The sequence below is a fragment of the Hesperophylax consimilis genome, chromosome 22 (genome assembly GCF_061612785.1).
Source record: "Hesperophylax consimilis isolate HC1 chromosome 22, BYU_Hcon_1.0, whole genome shotgun sequence".
Classification (NCBI taxonomy): domain Eukaryota; kingdom Metazoa; phylum Arthropoda; class Insecta; order Trichoptera; family Limnephilidae; genus Hesperophylax; species Hesperophylax consimilis.
In genome coordinates, this window is record NC_142857.1 from 9,265,753 (window position 1) to 9,285,552 (window position 19,800).

General features: G+C 34.3%; 1 protein-coding gene and 2 non-coding genes across 7 annotated transcripts in view; all 3 read left to right on the plus strand.

Annotated features, from left to right (window-relative positions):
• Positions 1 to 19,800, plus strand: part of LOC149412810 (uncharacterized) — a 39,094-nt gene that overhangs the window by 16,344 nt on the left and 2,950 nt on the right. For all 5 annotated transcript variants that reach the window (XM_089645433.1, XM_089645430.1, XM_089645429.1 and 2 more), the window contains 4 exons: positions 1,924 to 2,021; positions 8,848 to 8,977; positions 10,863 to 11,069; positions 13,168 to 13,404. In XM_089645433.1, the coding sequence (XP_089501559.1) occupies positions 2,009 to 2,021; positions 8,848 to 8,977; positions 10,863 to 11,069; positions 13,168 to 13,404 (587 nt within the window). In that variant the 5' untranslated portion in view covers positions 1,924 to 2,008. The remainder of the gene's footprint in view (positions 1 to 1,923; positions 2,022 to 8,847; positions 8,978 to 10,862; positions 11,070 to 13,167; positions 13,405 to 19,800) is intronic.
• Positions 17,832 to 17,950, plus strand: LOC149412811 (5S ribosomal RNA). Its single transcript, XR_016304525.1, has one exon. It is a non-coding gene; the product is annotated as a 5S ribosomal RNA (ribosomal RNA).
• LOC149412812 (5S ribosomal RNA) lies at positions 18,663 to 18,781 on the plus strand. The gene has a single exon (XR_016304526.1). It is a non-coding gene; the product is annotated as a 5S ribosomal RNA (ribosomal RNA).

Genomic DNA, 19,800 nt, shown 5'->3' on the forward strand with positions numbered 1-19,800 from the left:
AGAATACATCTTGGCCTTTGAAATAATCGAGTATTTTTTAGATAAGTCTTTTTATAAACCCAGAAAAAAATAATGTAAAGGCCTATGAAAACTTCTTTAAAGTTCAAAATCTCCTACTTACGAACCCATTTTCGGTTATGATTTTATTGTATTATCTGGCAAATTAAGTTATTTATAAAATGATCGAAAAAAAATTAAATATTCATGCCTGAACATCCACAAAATAAAATAAAAGGCACTTTTTGGACATGTTTTTATCTTGCATAAATCAGAACAGGCGGATGGTGTTAAGCGGGAATTTAAACCTTATCTACGTAAGGGTTGTTATTGATAGCGGCTCAATTTAAAATAGTACACGACGTAGTGCATCGCCTTAAAGATACAATTTCAGGCAATAAACGATTATTTAAAGCAGTAGCATCTAGTGCCAAAAATGTTAAACAGTGATTTTTTGCTTACCAATAGTAATAATAAGTATAAGTTTTAAGTGTTTCATTGCGTTCACCCTCAGAAATTTTCATTTATTTTCTCTGTTTGATTTGGTCAAAATCTAAGGGGTTTATGATAATCAGGACCCTTTGATTTTCGACAAATTGTACGAAAAAAAAATTAAAGGGGGGACCCTTTGATAAAAAATATTCGGTTTTTTTATCTTGACAATCTGGTAACCCTATATACAGAGACGCCATTGCGGATTTCACTAGTTATATTATAAACTTCAAATCGAAACAGTGGTTGATGCTTTTTGAAATGAACGTTTTTTCCTTATAAAAAATATTAATTTCTCAATATTTCAATATCCAAACTAGCATTGACACTATTTTGCAAAAAATGTTTTAAATATTTAAAATTCACATTGATTTAAGTTAGTTATGTAGCTGGAATTGAATCCACCACTGATGTAATATAGTTTATTGAATGTATGTTATGCAATCCGATTAAACGAGTTTTCTAATCGTAAGATATCTGACATCAATATGTTAATAAGATTGCAATCGTTTCTGGACAGTTATACACAATATAAAATTCGAAATAAATTATAAATATCGGTTCCATGATGACTCAACACGATGAGAACTCAACACACCTTTAAAAAGTGATAAAAAATCATTGAAAGCGATGAAAAAAACTCACCTATAAACATAACCTACGTATCAGACGTCATAAATATTAAAATTATTTATCGATAATTTCGTGAAAAACTTAATTTTCCACATTATTCTATAAAAAAATATCCAAAAAGGCGTTTTTGATTTTGAGAGATTTCGAGATTTTGCAAATTCAAGTGTTTTTAGGCCTGATACTTATATTTTCTTCTGAGCTTATAAAAAGACTGATAAAAATTCTCCATGGTTTAAAAGGCCAAGATGTGTTGTAATTGCAATATTTAATTGAAGCATCTATAATGTTTCTAAGCTATCAATTTTTCAAAACAAAAACACATAATTTTGCAAATTATTAGAAGCAATAATTACTCGTCTGAAATATCCATGCAAATTGAAAATATCTTCCGAGTAAAAATAAATGCCGCCGACGGGAATTGAACCAGCACCTTCTGATTGCCGGTCAGGCAATACTAGTATTCCAATCAACAATTATTGCTTATTATATTTAGTCGGGAGATATTTTAAATTTGTATGGATATTTCAGGCGAGTAATTATTGCTTATAATAATTTGTTATCCTTTGAGCCACGCATAGAAAAATACCTTGCCTTATAAACATTAGTTTATCATAAAAAAATACATCATTTTGCACTACTTCACCTTAACCTAGTCTTTGTTTCATAACTTTGCATGACTTTATATCACTATTCAAAGGTCTGTTGAATTGTTATTTTGAAGAGTTATAATGAGCCTTCATGTACGAAAAAGAAAGTTTTAAATAACTTACACATTTAATAATATCCACTTTTTTATTACAGATACAATGGACTATCGGTAACATCGATTACTACAGATAGATGACAAAATTATAAGAAAACAGTCTACAACACCGGGATATTGAAGATGGAGCAAAATCGTAAGTACAAATTTGTTAATGGGCTGGCGCAGACTAGTTAAAAATCACGGGATAGTCATACATATCGTGTCGAAACGCGTTCTACTACGGCGTTCTAACGCTCTATCTAGCGTTGGAGGTAATATTTGACTAATTAGGTGTAAAAAAAAAACATATTTTTCCACTTCGAGACAATCTAAATTTAAATACATCAATGTGGATAGTCTGAATTCCCGACACATCTGTTCCAATTTTGAAAATAGCAAATAAAATAATTTTCTGTTAAAAATATTATATTATAGACAGGTACTTTATAGCTTGTCTGGATTCTCCAAAACAAACTTTTCAAAATTGAGTGAACTGGAATGACAGACAGACGCACAACCGAAATTAGTATTTTTAATAATTATTATAACTATGTACCTATGTATATATTGTGTATCAACTGAGTTTTTATAACTGGATTGTTCTCACGTAAGTGAGATCATCTGTAAAAATCCAGTATAAATAAATACGTATTTAGCAACAACTTTTTCTTTTAAACTTATTTTGAAGGTTGTACATATCAATGTAATATTTCACAGAATAAAAAGATTATAATAATTTGTTGCAAGATGATATTGTTAATTCTGAATTTAAAATATGAGTTCGATAAATATGACGCTTAATAAATAGTTCCAAGCCAAGAGCCAAGAAGAGCCAAGAAGATTCAAGAAGAACCAAGGCGAATCAAGACGAGCCAAGAAAAGTCAAGAAGAGCCAAGCAGAACCAATAAGAGATAGAAAGAGCCCAGAAGAATGAAGAAGAGCCACGAAGATACCAGAAGAGCTAAGAAGAATCAATAAGAACCAAGAAGAGCCAAATAGAAACAGAAGAGAGAAGAAGAACCAGCAAGAATCATGAAGAGCCAAGAGGTGCGAGAAGATACAAGTAAACGAGCCAAGGCGTCTTAAGAAGCGTCCCGAAGAGACAAGAAGAGCTAAGAAGAGCCAAGAAGAGACAAGAAATAACATGAAGAACCAATAAAAACGAAGAAGAGGCAAGAAGAAGAAAGATATAAAAAAATAACGCTCAGTCAATTTCTTTATTCCTGCCCATCCTAAATTCAAATATTGTCAATATTTTTTTTTTTTTTTTTAAAGAAAGACAAACATTCCCGGGTTACGAATAACCCAACAATGTTTGAAAATCTCCTACTACCATCACAGAAAGCCGAAAATGTTGCTTGTGTTGTGATGGAGGACTTAGCCAGCCGAGGAATCGAACACGCGACGCTCGGGTGAGACCCAAGCGCTATGCCCACTCAACCACTGACCGGTCTATATGTTGCCTGTATACCGGTCGATTAACCTCCTTCCATTCCTCAGAGCATGTGTTCCGAATCCTAAATAATCAGTGCCCTCTGGTTGCACTGGGACAGGAGTGCCCCTGGCTGCGGTGGTACAATTGTATCGTATCTTATCGTATGTTATTCGTCATTCATTGAAAAAGTGAGGTGGCCTGGGATAATAAGTATCATTATTCATTTGAAAAATTTACTGACTATTTATCTAATTTCATTTGGATGGCACTCGTAGCCACTGAATCCAATGAAATTGTATTTCGGCGGAAACACCTTATTATGATAACAATACCTATGCCAGCGATTGATAAAGTGATGAAATATGGTGATTATTTTTCTGGTTTATTAACCAGTTTGTGGCTTCATAGTGGGTCTAAAAAGCTGTCCTAAATGTAAAACTGTTTTGTGTTTTCAAAAATCTAAATAAGCAGGTGTGAATGGGTAACTTTTATTAGCCTTTGAATGCGAATATTGACACGTCGCGTCGACTGGATTGTATATCGATATAAATAAAAGACAATGTCCGTTTGTGTGTACCATAGAGACTTTAAAACGAATGACGAAAATTTCAAAGTTTATTTTTATTAGTGCTAGAAGTGTTTAGAGAGTACTTTGAATGTAGAAAAAGTCGAGGTCGCCCGATGTAGAGATGAATCAAATAATTATTTGTAGTAAAATGAGGAATAAATAATCATATAGACTCAACTTCCATAAAGATCAGAAAACTTACTCTCCTATTTATGGCTATTAGAAATATTCTCTGTGTAAAAGATCCGAAACAAATATAATATGCCGTGTGTAACTCTTAACTAGGATATGCATTCAGAGGTTGGAGCGGATGTACCAAAATAATACTAGTTCCCCTAGCAAAAGCTCAAAAATCACTAATAACACTCATATAAATAAATAGGACGCATAATAAATTGTACCAAGCCAAGAGCCAAGAAGATGCAAGAAGAGCCAAGGAGAATCAAAACGACCCAAAAAAAGGCAAGAAGAGCCAAGCAGAGCCAACAATAGACAAGAAGAACCAAGAAGAATGAAGAAGAGCCATGCAGATACTAGAAGAGCCAAGAAGAGTCAATAAGAACCAAGAAGGTCATTCTTCAAAAAAAACTATTTAGGTACCCCAAGAAAAGATGTATTATTTTAAGAGATACGAGTTCTTGATGTAGGTAAGGCAACTACTATACATCAGAAAAATTATAACTACCATATATATTACATTCACAAAAACATCGTCACGACTATCCTTCCATCGACCATCTTCACGACAGGAAGCAGGAAGGAATCCAGTAGTTCCAACTACTACTGAGACATCCCTTGCTCAAGACAATTCTCTTACTTAAGGCCAAAAATGTTTACCCCATACATTGAAATCGAAACAATTGGCTTCTGGACTTAGGGAGAGTCGAGAGCGAACATAAGTTTACTCACAGATAAACAACAAATGTTTTATATATTAATATAATTATTTCATATTTTTAGCTTTTAGATCTAAAATTCCCACCACACAAACTCAAATAATATGTAAACTTTGTGGAAAAACTTTTTTCGAATTTCGTGTTTCCTATATTACCAATGGGTGCCTTGGTAGTACCCTATAAAGTACACAAAATATCATCAAATTCCAACTTCATCTTCAGGTGGCGCACTGACCCTAAAGTTCTACAAAAAATGGTGTTTTTTCAGATTTTGTTAGTAAACAAGCACATCATCTAATCCAGCTTAAACGTCACAAAATGTATTTTAGTTTTAGCCATCTAACTTACTCTTCTTCCCCCCACCCTTTGACACTATTTTGCGTAACAACAGCTGCAGTCAATCAGTAATTGACAGACATAAGCGCGGAGTGCACGTTCGTTGGAACAGCTGCGAAAACTTGATTGTGATTTCTTTGTAATATGCCTAAAACAAGAAAAAATTCAATGTGTTCTATGTTTGGTGACCCAGAAAAATTAAAAGACAATGTGTTGCCAACTTATTCGAATGTAATAAAGTATTATTTGTGTATTAGAAATGACTTGCAGTGGTTATCAAATGGAAAAGATCCTTCTTTCAAAGATATTTGTGAAATAATTGCAATTTATCTAATTACGTTGTGGAATAAAGCGTCTATTCCTATTGTAACTGAACGTCAAATTGTAACTAAACTAACCCGGTATTATCACAAGTACAAATGCTTAAAGAAATGTCGAGTACCTAAAAAGAAAACTGAATTTTATGAAGATGCAACAAAAAAACTCTTTGATATTGCTGTTTGCAAGTGCATTTGTGTCGATTTTTGTAAATGTTTAGTTTAAATACCCAAGAAGGAGCTAGAATTCCTGCAAGATCAGAGAAGTAGCCGCAAAATGTATATAGGCTCAAAAGATATAATGGCAACCAAGGCTTTGGAGCGCAGGCAATTACGACTGATGAGGCAAAATAAATTACTTCAAAAACAGACTGTTGAGAAACCTCTGAGCCCCTCACCAGAGACTTTAGAGACCTCGGATGATAGTGCAAGATTATCAGACAGCAATCAAGATCCAGACTTTTATACACTTTTTCTGGCATACTCCACGCCATCCACATTGAAATCACAAACAAATCAGATAAGGCATCGATTAAAAAATCTTGCCACTGCCTGTGACAGGACTGGTGTCTCCGACAGATCAGCATCAACCATCGCCAGTGCAGTTCTTCAAGATATTGGTTTTATTTCTAAACAAGATTTCTCAAAAGTAATAGATAGAAGTAAATTACGACGCGAGCGCCGAAAAGTTCGAGAAGAGTTGCAAAGAAGGCAGATTTCGAGCTTCGGGAGTTCTGACGGTAAAATAAGTGGGTTATATTTTGATGGTCGGAAAGACAAGACCATTGTGCAGGAAAAACATGATTACAAGTACCACAGGAGAACCATTACTGAAGAACATATTGTTTTGCTCTCCGAGCCAGATTCTCAGTACATTGGCCACGTCGCGCCTCCTTCTGGAACCGCTAATTCTATTAAGGATTCAATTTTAGAATTTTTAAATTTGCACTTCGAAGATTTATCAACCATTGTAGCCATTGGATGCGATGGAACGGCTGTAAACACGGGCTTCAAGAATGGAGCAATCGCATTGATTGAAAGACATTTAAATAGACCATTACACTGGTTTATATGTTTGTTGCATGCCAACGAATTACCACTGCGTCATCTTTTTAATACTTTGGATGGCAGTACTTCAGGTCCCAATACGTTTGCAGGAGTCATTGGCAAGATGTTACAGCACTGTGAAGACCTCCCTGTGGTGAAATTTGATAAAATTACGACAGTCTTACCTGATATCGACGTGAAAATTCTAAGCAATGATCAAAAATATCTTTATGAAATTTGTCAAGCTGTAACACAAGGCAGCGTAAGAACTGATTTGGCTAATAAGCAACCAGGAAAGCTGGCACACTCTCGTTGGCTAACCTGCGCAAATAGAATATTGTGACTATATGTAGCAACAAAGTTTCCAACTCATAGTCTGGTTGAGATTGCTACGTTTGTGATAAAGTGTATGCGCCAATATGGTTCACCATAAAAACAAAACCTTCATGTAAAGATGGTCCGAAACATGTCCTTCGTATGATAAAAAGATGCTCCTATTTAAAATATGAGCTGAAAACAATTGTTTTTCGAATAATCGAGCGGAACTCTTTCTTCGCTCATTCTGAAAATATTTTATTAGCGATGCTACAAGACGAAAGACAGCATATAAAAGAATTAGCAGTAAGAAGAATTCTTAAAGCCCGGCAAAATGCAAAGGAGAAAAAAGTAAGGACATTCTTGACTCCAAAACTAAACTTCGAAGCCAACGATTATTATGATTTGATAAACTGGAAGACAGAAAAAATATTCGAGCCACCAGTCACAAAAAAATACGGTGACAGTGAATTATGGGACAAAATTATGAGCGAAGATATAAATATCCGGATTGAAACTTTTCCATGTCACACACAGGCTGTGGATGTGTGAAGCTGGTCACTGAAGCTAGCTTGGCTGTTTGCGGAAGTACAGCACGCGATGGATATATTCGAGTAAGAATAAAATCGAGAAAAGAAATGCCGAAATTCGAAACAAAATTACACTTTTCCTCTGGAATTCAGGGAGCTACCCCATACGCATATGACACGACTGAAGGCTGAAATGATTGAACGCAGAGGACCTGAAATTTTTTCAAAATTTCAGGTCCTCTGCGCCACCTGAAGAACATATGTCAAAAAAAAAAAATATTTTTCAACAGCTATTTATCTAAAGCAACATTAAATGATATAGGGTTTTTGAAATTCGAAGAAAATTTTTTTTCGACCTCTTTCACTCCGGGCTAGTAAACACGTCTTAAATCAGTTAAAATAATAATTCTTACACATCACAGAAACAATGAGAAAAAAAAGATGCTTACCTAACTTATCTCTTATATTTTAAACATGAAAGTAATTTCCACAATGTTACGTAAAAAATAATTTCTCCAATGTTATGAATTTATCGTTATGTATTTGTGTTACATTACGTACTTAATATCAACTAAACCTATCAATTTGACTGTCCTAAAACGGGAAACCTTCCCAGTTGGACAGTCATAGCTTCATTACTCTGTAATTTGTATTTTTTAGTATCTAATAAATAAAAGTGATGAAGAAAGGGGTGTGAGGAGAGAATGTCCTGGAAGCGAATGGTAGAATTAGTTGAGAACGCCCGAGGAAGAAACGAAAAAAAAAAATTAGAATACTATAACATTATTTCCTCCTTAAAAATGAACTCAGTATTCAGATACACTGGAATTCAAAACTTTACTCCAAACCATTCATACACTCCAACTAGTAATGTATTATAATTTATTGAGAAAAGGACCGACATTGAAAGAACGTGATAAGCAATTAAATCATAAGGCTTCCAAATATGAATTATGTTAATAAATAATACATGATTTATGATTCACATTGTTAAGAAATTAGGTTGGGGTTGCTTTTTAGTAGATTTCCGGAATCAAACGATCCTAATTTTTTTCTATGAAATAGAAACAAACGATCCTAATCATTCTGTACGAAATAGAACCAACCGATACTAATCATTCTGTATGAAATAGAACCAAACGATCCTAATCATTCTATACGAAATAGAACCAACCGATCCTAATTATTCTGTACGAAATAGAACCAACCGATCCTAATCATTCTATACGAAATAGAACCAACCGATCATAATTATTCTGAATGAAATAGAACCAACCGATCCTAATCATTCTGTGGAAAATCCTAATAATTTGATCAACACAATGAGGTGGAGAAATTCAAGTTCTTGTTAGCAACCCTGAAATTGGTTTTATATACCCTATAATTGTAATTTAAGAATAATTAACATGAAAGACATAAAGCGTTATCGAATTACATGTGAAGTAGTTACGTTGTAACGTAATAAGCATAATCCTGGCATTTACCAACAAATTCAATTAAACTTCAGATTAAATAATATCTTTCTTTATTTCCAGTACTTCCAGTGAAGGAGCACATCGACTTGTTGCTTGATGGAGATGCTAATGACCAGCCCTGCGACAGTTGCCAATCGCTGGACCTTGAGATGAACCTACCCCCATGGTTTGACAAGGAGAAATATAAAAGGTAATTTAAAAATCCGTCTCAGAATTTAAGATTATAATAACACAAAAAACAAAAAAAAATACAGTGTGTGGCAAGCCTACGCACGACGGAAGTGAAACTTTTAGTATTCTTCTCTCTCTCTTTTCATTTCATATTATTATTATTCAGAATGCTGATCATTATAGTTTTAAAAAGTATAAATTTATTTATAGGCGTGTTGTTAACAAATGAACGTTTAACTAGATTCCTAATATTGACATATTTATAAGTAGCATGTGATAAAAAAATGAATACTTATAAAAATATGGGATTCGAACCCGGGTCCTGCATAACGGGTGTCGAACGCTCTGCCTCTAGACCGCGAGGAGAGGTATCTCGCGCGACAAGAACCGCGTATACAACGTGTACTCCTCAATTGACTTGTCCCCCGCAAATTATCGTTTTCAAACACGACAAATGAATAATCACATAACGTCTCGTTAACGCTTTATATAGGGTCGAATCGAAGATATATCGACAGTTTGAAGTCATATCTGTCGTTTTTCAAAATATTTCCATATATTTGTCCGTTTTGGAAAAGATCTATCGTGTTTTAACAGTCTCATACCCATATGAAGTCTGTATTTGAAAAACATTTCGAAATTTTGAAAAACTCACTTACGGCTGTGTTTTTTACTAAAAAAACTTGTCACGCACGTCTGCGAGGGTAATTAGTCGCGTTATCGGACTTGATTAGTAATTTTAATGATTCAAAATAAAAATAATTAATCAAAATACCGAGCGACTCAACCGGCTCGATTTGTAAGCTATATTTCGACCAAAATATCATATTGGTACCGACCGTTACTTCTAGCCAATTACTCGAGTGAACACCTGCCGGTCTAGAGTCTCACTAAATGGATTTAGACATTTCGGGAGACTCTCGGTTAAAATTAACAAATTTATGTAATTTTTTACTACATTATTACAAATCATGTAGATATCTTCTTATATGTATGCCTGACAAAGTCGCAGCACGAGAGCATTTTATCACTTTTCCTCGTATTAAAAAAATAACAAAAAGAAAAAAAAATAGTTAAAGCGGGGATCGAACCTCGGTTCTTCACGACGACAGTCGGGCGCTCTGCCTCTAGACCGCGAAGCTGAGTTTGGAGAGTGACCTAAACTAGGTATATTATATTAGCTAGGCTCCTATAGCGAAATGATCACGGTTTTTCGTGACGGTCATGAGTCGGTTTTACTCCGGTCCTCGAAAATGCATAACGCGCGTAAAGAAGTTTCACTTCAAAAAACTATTCATAATAATCATAATTTCGAGGTAGCATGCTATTTTGTTATTAATAATGTCATATGCAAGTCTTGTTAGACGTTTCAGTTTTTGGCTCGGGGTACCGCAAGGTTCTAATTCAAGTCTCGTATATTTTGTAAGAATTTTGTTGCAGTTATCGAGAATCTTTTAAACTTCTAGTTGGGTGAACTGATCTTTTCCATCGTGTAACTGTACAGACTAATATATTCACTACTTAATAAGAAAGGTAGTCCTGGGTGTTGCGTCAAATTATCAATCTAGAAAAACAATCACAATGGTCTTAAAGATATCCGTCTCAATAAAAATGCGGACTTTGCGTCAAATCAGTTCTAGATTTAGCTTCATTATATTTTTTAACACCAAATGGTTAAATTTGACCATGGACACGGTTTTTTGGTGAGTTATTTTTATTTGGCAGAACTTTCATCTAAAACACCAAGAGACTGATTCGCTCTTTAAATATATAATTCCTTAGAAGTGGTATCTACGATATATTATAAGTCTTATATATAGTTACATTTTATTTATAAGTTTTTGTTATTGCCATATGTTTTCATCAGCTTATCACATTTGAACAGATTATTGTTTTACCAACAGAGGCCAGCAATATATATGGAAAAACCTTTTCGCCCAATACGGAGTCACTCTATGCGGTTTGGTTTGCGTCTTGGCTGTACCTAGTATTCTGAAGATCCTCATCGGGACCAAGAAGTCTTCCACGCCAATGACGGCCTACAGAAGATACCTCTCTACCATAAAGCACGTGTATGCCTGGTATAGCGATGAACTCAAGCCTGGAACAACGTGAGTACAAAAAGTTATGATTTTTTTCTGAGGAAATAAATAAGCACGGGAGGCATCTTCCATTAGGATCGACGACGGAGGGTATTTTCATGAACACGCGTGATTTTTTTGAAAAAAGTGAGTGCAACACAGCTTAATACATCTAAATTCGGTCAATTTATCAAATATAATTCTGTAGTTATCTTGGTGTACAAATAAAAGTCTCGTTTACTATTCACAATACTATAAAATGCTGGCGATATCTAGGTCAACTTGGCTGGCGGTTTGGAGACGGAATACTGGCGAGTTCCTTCACGCTGCCGCTTTTATAAGTTAAAGAAGATTCTCGAACAATTTGGTTGCTATGTAGATATTGCCAAACAAAATGAAAAATAATAAAAGAACATCCAAGAAGCTTGTTTGGAAATACCAAAACTTCTAGAATTCCGTTCGAATGAAGTAGTGGCGTACCACTACAGGACTCCCCTTCCAGCGGCATGGTTGAGGGCTGCGATAGAAAGAAAAGTTGAGTCAGATCCTGCTTGTTGATAGTAGTAGGAAGGGTTGGTGCTGGTATCGTTGCATTTATTTTGGGTTAAGGGCCACTGTACAGTTGTTGTATATTCTCTCACGTAAAAAAAATAAAACGGTTAGAAAAACAAAATTATTATAAATTACAAACACTGTTCACAACACAAGCTCAGGATACACTCAAGGTAACCATGGTGGGCACTATTATCCGCGCTGGTGCGGAGATGGTCTGGTGCACGAAGCTCCATGGTGCCTCAACCGATCACCCATTTTGAGACGGGGTTACCGGTGAGTCGGGGTAACACGATCACGTCGGGGTCACCACTTTAGGGATCTGGTGAGGAGGCACGGAATGAAAGATGTTGTTGTGAAGGTCAGAGTATTTATTTGATGAGTCAGGTAGCCGTGATGAGATGACGTTGGACAGATGTAGTATTCTCCGGATGCAGGCGGTGATGGCAGGTCAAGCGCGGGTCTGTGAGTCGACGCCGGGCGCTAGTGACCGGACTCGTTGACTGTCAGGCACTGGCTATCTTGGCAATCAGTACTCCAGTGCTGACGAGTAGGCCGAAGGTGCGGTGGACCTTGTAGGCGGTTGAACGGGAGCTGAGTAGACCAGTGAGGATGCTGCGTGTCCTCGTGGTGGTCATGGTGAGTGGATGAAGCGATGGTCAGAAACGCTGGAACCAGGGCGCTGTAATCTATGTAGCGTTGGCCAGGGACGGCGATCTGGGCCAAAGGGCTATGATGATGTCCCGATGGAGTCCATGAGCAGAGCCGGGAAGAATGTCCTTCGCGCAAGTGAGGTGCGCGGATTATCACTCGTTGAGCACCTTGTTAACTGATGGCGGATTGATGACTGACTAGATTCCTCATGCTGTCGCTTTTAAAAGGTGAAGAAGCTTCTCGAACAATTTGGTAGCTATGTAGATATTGCCAAACAAAATGAAAAATAATAAAAGAACATCTAAGAAGCTTGTTTGGAAAAACCGAAACTTCTAGAATTCCGTTCGAATGAAGTAGTGGCATACCACTACAATTCTAATAGGGTTAAAATGTTTGATGAATTGGATGCAATAATTATTATAGCTAAGTATGTCCAATATTTTACAATACAAGACGGTGAACTATTGAACTAGTGCGTTATACATTGTGCCCGAAGATCGCGAATTTATTTCCTCTTGTTACATATACAGGAGTACATAGTATCCGCTTTCAACAAACGGAGATATCTACTTATATCTTTCTCACACTATTCAACGACCAAATGGGAATGACTTAAGTTCCACTGACTCCAAGCAGTTGATTTCATAGGTGTGAATGCCAATCAAGAAATTGTTCAGATAGACTAGTTACAAGTTTATTTAAAATGCGTAAATGAACACCAGTGCGCGACTCGAGTTACCGGCAGTCAGAAAGGGAACGGTTCTTCTACAACCAGCTCGATTCGCTTTGGTGGCGGGTTAAAAAATGTTTCCTTTTCATTGAGCAGCGGGTCGCCAACTCGCACAATTGTTCGCTTTCTACAAATTGCTTGATTAAGTTGTTGCATCAATAAACCAATCACTTTTTGTTTATCTCTTTCCAGTGCATGGAAATCGCTCATGACAGTTCGTGCCAGGCATTTAAGAGCCAGTAAGACCTCGCAGAGAAAGGGCGGCGGTCACATCTCCCAAAGGGACCTGGTCCTCACTCAGTTCTCCTTCTACGGCTTCGGCCTCATCAGGGCCAAGAACATCGGGATGGTCTGTGACAATGAAGAGGACATTGAAGGATATATCCACTTCTGGAGGACGGTGGGCTTCTGTATGGGGATCGATGATAGGCAAGTTAATCAGCCATTTTTGACGTTTGAAAACTTCCTTCTGACCAAAATGGCATATGATGGTAATGTAATGTTTCGATTATTTATGGTCTGCGACAGCGAGTAGGGTATTGAGAGATACGTACGTTCATTTCTGAAGGACGGTGGGCTACCGTATGCGGAATGATGTTACCGTAATATTTTGGTTATTTATATTTCTATCTTAACGTATTTAATGTCACACATTAAAAATATTATAAACCTGAAATAAGGATGAAGAAGAACTCAACCGTTAAATATTTGGCCTTCTTTGTATTATGCACGACGTCCGGAAACTCGTAGTTCAAAGGGGAAACTGATGAATCTACATCACATAGTAGAAACCGCAAAACATTTTTTCGTTCATCAGTTTTTTTTTCAGTTTCAGTTTCAGTGCCGGCAACCCGGGCGTTTATTTAATTTCATGGTTGTTTACATTGTTTTCTTTTCTTTTACCCGCCTCACTAGACAAAGTCTGTTCCGAGGCGGGTAAATCACATATTATATTTGTTCCAAAAGAAATGTATGTATTTAAAAAAATATATATATATGTATGTAAAAAGACAAAAAGATACAATTATGTGGTGGTATATTAAATATTTACATACATACTTTTTTTATTTTTTTTTTTATTTGTTACATTCCATGAGAAGATTGCCTATGTAACATAGATAAAAGTAAATTAAATTTTGTGACAATTGAATATAGATATAGCGGTTACATGATAATTAGTATTGCAAAATTGCAGTTTCTCGCATTTGTTTTATTTGAATATTATATAATTTCGTGAGAAATTTATATAATTTCGTGAGAAGTTGTATGAAATGTTATTTATTTAGAATATTTTGAATATCTGTTCTTTCCTTTTCATTTAGCCATAATACAAATCTTTTGAACATCATTTCGATTATTTTACCTTTTTTTCGCCAACTCTGAAAATTGGTGAATTTACAAATGTGATGTAGATTCTCCAATTTCCGGGTTATACTACGAGTTTCCCGACACCGTGTAATATGTATGCTAAATGTACCAACACCTCGGCCATAGGTCAGCATCTCAAACGATGACATAGGCCCTGAGGGAAATTATTTTTCTTAGGGCCTCCTGCGCGGGGTTAATGTAAAAAATATATATATTCGAGTATGTATACGTCGCATTTCTTTTTATTTCTATGAAAGTTTGTGATGGTAACATTTCGCACACAGGTAATGCGAAAGAGGCTTCTATCGGATTTTTTTCTCACTAATCTCCTCACTAAGAACTCATTTATACTACATGAAGTTCACAAGGCTAATCAGCCGCAGTACTAGTTTTTTTTTTTTTATTTTTTTTTTATTAAATATCAAAATAATATACAAAAATCAAAAAGTCCCAATAAACTACTTTAAAGTAGTTTGTCATTGGGTGCTTTTAACTTAAACAGATTATATCAAATGTATACATTCATATCATGAGAGGTGTAATACAATAAAAATAAAAACAAAAAACAATTAAAGCGTATGCAGTTAGAAATAGTTTGTATTAGAGTCTAGTACAAACTATTTCTTTCAGCTAGCCAATTTTTCAACAAAAAATTTATTTTTATATTTGTACATTTTTTGATTTCTGCACGTAACATATTTAAACAATTTGGTATCATGTAGTCTAGCGTTCTTTTTCCATATTTGTTTACATGCTTTGGTACGATTAGTCCTTCATTTAATGTAAATCGAGTATTGTAAGTGTGTTCCAGTCTATTTATGTACATAGGGCTATTTATGTGCTGAAAAATTATTTTATACCACATAATTGCTCTTACCGAGAGGATTTTCAGATTTTGATAAAGGTGTGGAACATTATGCCTTTGTTCATATAAACTTTTATGAGCTAATAATTTAACAAGAGAATTTTGAACTGCTTGAACATGATTTATATTTGTTTTAGAGGAAAATCCCCAAGCTGTAATTCCATACCTTATGATAGATTCAGCTAGTGATAAATAAATTATTCGAATTGTGCATATTGGAACATAAAATTTTAATTTATATAATCTACTAATAATAGATCTCAGTCGTTCACAGACTTTATTTATCTGTAAATCCCATTTGAAAAAACAATCAATAATAACACCTAAATAAACATATTTTTTAACCAGTTCAATATTTTCACATGTACACATCGCAGGGATACCAACATGTAGGCAATCTGAATTGTGTGTTTTAATTTCGGGTATAATAGTATTTACCTTGGCATTGGGTGATCTAATGTGTATCAATTTAGTTTTTTTTGCATTTATGATTAGGCCAGAGTCGTGAGACCATTTTAAAAGTTCAATGTAATCTTTTTGTAAAAGTTCAATACATAATTGCAAATCACTGCAAGAAAACACCAATGCAGTATCATCCGCGTACACAAAGTGTTTTACATGTTTAAAAATAAATTTAATAAAAGATACATAAATTATATATAAAATAGGACCTAATATGGAGCCTTGAGGAACACCTGCTAAGATTTTTCTTTTTTTACTTAATGTGTTCAAAAGCTTTATTTGCATGCACCTGTTGTTCAAATAATTTTCAAATAGTTTTAGAAGTTTCCCTCTTATTCCTATGATTTCTAGTATTTTCAACAATTTTTTATGGTTTATAGTGTCAAATGCCTTGGAATAATCTATAAATAAGACTAATACATGATGTTTATTATTTAAATTATTATTTATCAAGCTGGAAAACTTTTGAAGTAGCACTTCAGTGCCCTTTTTTTGGAATCCATATTGGTTAGTATCAATAATAGAAAAATCTTCCAAATATTTTATTAATTTAATTTGAATGTATTTTTCAAGAATTTTTTCGAGTGATGGCAAAATACTGATTGGTCTATAATTACCCAAAATGGTGTGATCACCTCCTTTATAAATGGGTCTGATAATACTACATTTTAAATCATCTGGAATTTTTGCTTCAAATAAGATTCTGTTTACAAAATGGGTTATAATTGGACCTAATGTTAATATATGTTTTTTAATATCGCTCATTCTGATATTATCGATTCCAGGAGAAGAGCTTTTAAGTTGCTTCACAATGTTTTCTATATCAGCAATTTTAGCCCTAGGTAGGTACATGCTTTGAGGCATCTCCTCTGGTTCAAACCCAGTTGTCCTGTGATTACATTTATGTAACATATTGCAAACATTGTCAGAGAAATAATCAACAAAGTCATTTGTTACGCTTTCTTCGGTCCGATCTTTCATCAAATATTTGGATGCAACTTGGTCACAATCATTTTTACATTTCTTTCCTAAAATTTGATTACATTCGTCCCATGTTTTTTTTGAGTCTTGAAATATATTTTTGAATTTATCATTATAGTATGAGGTTTTTAATTTTATTAACAATTTATTTAAAATATTTCGAAAACACTTATATTCTTTTTCATAGTATTTGTTTGTTGGAGCATTTCTCCAACGTTTGTATAAAAAATCTCTTTTTTTAATTTTATAAAGTGCATCAGTAGATATCCATTCATTTATGGCGTGCGGTCGGTTTTTTGATTTTTTGCTTATTTCAATTGTGCTTTTTTTATACAAGTCATCAAAATAATTTTTAATTTTCAAATAAATAACAGAACATTCGGTTTCCTTTAGAAGCGATTTCCAATCATAATTACAAATATGTTTATCAACCAGTTTTTGCGAAAGAATTTTAACTTTATTATAATCATTTGAGTTTAAATTATCTACCGAGTTATAGCGTATACTTATAGCTGTTGTGTTGTGATCGGCAATGTTATAGTCACATACACATGCGAAGATTGTACTGGTTAATCCAGCGGGCAGTTTACCGCTTATTCGCACGTAGAAATGATCGATACATGAACTATTTATTTTCTGTTTAACAATTACTTCCCTAGTGACGCCATCTATACATTTTTTCAAATAGTTATTTGTAAGAATATTTTCATAATTTATTATGATAGGATCATTTTTGTTTAGTAAATTTAAATTTATGTCGCCGAAAAATATTACACTTTCATTTGATTTAATATTGTTTTCAAACACAGAGGATATTTCTGACAAAAATGATAGCTTATTTAGATTCGGAGGTCGGTATATTGCTAAGACATTTAAAGTGCTCTTATTTGGAAGTGTCAATATTCCAAAAACGTTCTCAAAAAATTTGGTGTCCAGAAATATTTGCGAAAAGGAAAGGTTATTCTTTATATATAACAAGATGCCTCCACCGGATTTTTGTTTTCTACAATAGTGATACGAATTGTATCCGGGAATATCATAAAGATTAACAAGTTCCGAACGAAAGTTAGTTAGAAACATGAAGGGTATTGTTATAAGCCCTAGCTAGTTAGAGGATTACGAAAGAATCCATAAAATCAAAATCAAAAATATATAAATTTTATTTCAATCTCGTTTTTCCGCCAACGACCATACCATGTTGAACACACCGGTTCTCGTCCGATCACCGAAGTTAAGTAACATTGGGCGCGGTCAGTGCTTGGATGGGTGACCGCTTGGGAACTCCGCGTGCCGTTGGTCCCCTTTTTGTCTTTTTTTTTTTAAATACCCCTTTTTTATTTCCTCGTGTACATCGTTCGCTTTGCTGCATTGCGGCAAAATTTATGTGGTAAAAAACGCTTTTGTTAATTTTCTGGTCATTATTTTGATTCCAAAACATGACACATGCGACACATGTCGTGATTTTGTATCGTATTTGTATTTATGGTCGTTTTTTGAAAATCACTTGATATATACGATGTGGTATTTCGCCATATTCTTAATAGCTTATCAATAGGATAAGGTATATTAAAAAATTAACAAATAAATACTCTCAACATGTAGAATAGCTATTATTCAAACGTTCGAGTATCGAATAGTAAACAGACTTTGTAAATAAATAAACCATTAATCGAAACCATAGGTTATTCTGTGGATAAGTTATCAAGATGGTGTTGAATAGCCCCTGAACGATATAATTAGGTAGGTACATTAATATATTATATATGTATATAAATCTGAAAGGGATGAAAAAGAACTCGTTGAATAATAGGCCTTCATTGAATACTTCATATTATGTACCTACTTATATAAATAATAACGGCAGCACTTCTCTACATTTCTCTGTGAAGTTTTGTCATGGTTGTTCGAAGTTTTCGTGAAAGAGGCCTCTATCGGATTTTATTCTCACTAAGTACCGAATTCGTAATAATGTGGAATTTATATTATAACTCTTATCTATATAATCCTATTCGCCAACGACCATATCATGTTGAACACACCGGTTCTCGTCCGATCACCGAAGTTAAGCAACATTGGGCGCGGTCAGTACTTGGATGGGTGACCGCTTGGGAACGCCGCGTGCTGTTAGCGTCCCTTTTTTTGTATTTCTTTTTTCTTTTGATTTCCTTTTTTCCGTGGTAATGTTGTTAAATTAATGTATTTATTTAGACTCCAATACTAAAGATAAGACTATACACGGTGTCCGGAAACTCGTAGTACAAGCGGGAAACTGGAGAATCTACACCACATGGGGAACCCAAAAAAACATAAAATTTTTTGATTTGAGCATTTTCAAAAAAAAAAAAAAAAACAAACAAAAAAAAATATTTTTCGGCTATTTAAGGGTTAAAATTTTTTCTGGTGTTTAGGGTTGAATAACAGATGTTTTAACCCTGCAGAGCAGAAATATTTTATGATTACACCGGGTTAAATGAAGGGTGATTTCAAAATAATGCTTCAAATCCGAGTTTCTTCATTTGTTTTACTTTCAAATAGTTTTAATTAGTTGGGTACTTTGATCTTCAGTAATAATTTATAAAAATTTGATTAAAAAAAAAAAAAAAAATCAACTTCAAACTCGATTTACTCGATAACGAAAGCTCAAATAAAAAAAAAATATACTACAAAATCGACTCCAAATGTGATGTAGATTCACCAGTTTCCCGCTTGTACTACGAGTTTCCGGACACCCTGTATATCAAGTTTTGCGAGTTAGTTAATGATCATCTTTATATAGTATAAATAAAGAGGAAAATTAGTTGCAAAGGCAATTTGACATAGGGGTTGGTAATCATAAGATCTCGATGCAACATAAAATTAATTAATCAGTGTAAACACATAATATAAGAATTTATGTATGTTTGTCTCAGCGAAAACTCTGGTGTTAGGTGTCATGAAATTTGTGCAGCATTTTCGGAAAAAATTTAATGTAGTTCTAAGTACTAAAAATTTCAGCTCGTTATGTCAATACACATAACTGTCAGAAAAAAAAACAAACGTTTAAAACTTTTTTCCATGATTTCTGAAAAATAATGTTGAAATGTAGTGTGATATAAAAATAAATTTCTTTACTTTTTCAAGATTCTAGGCATATTTCCAGTAAACCCTCC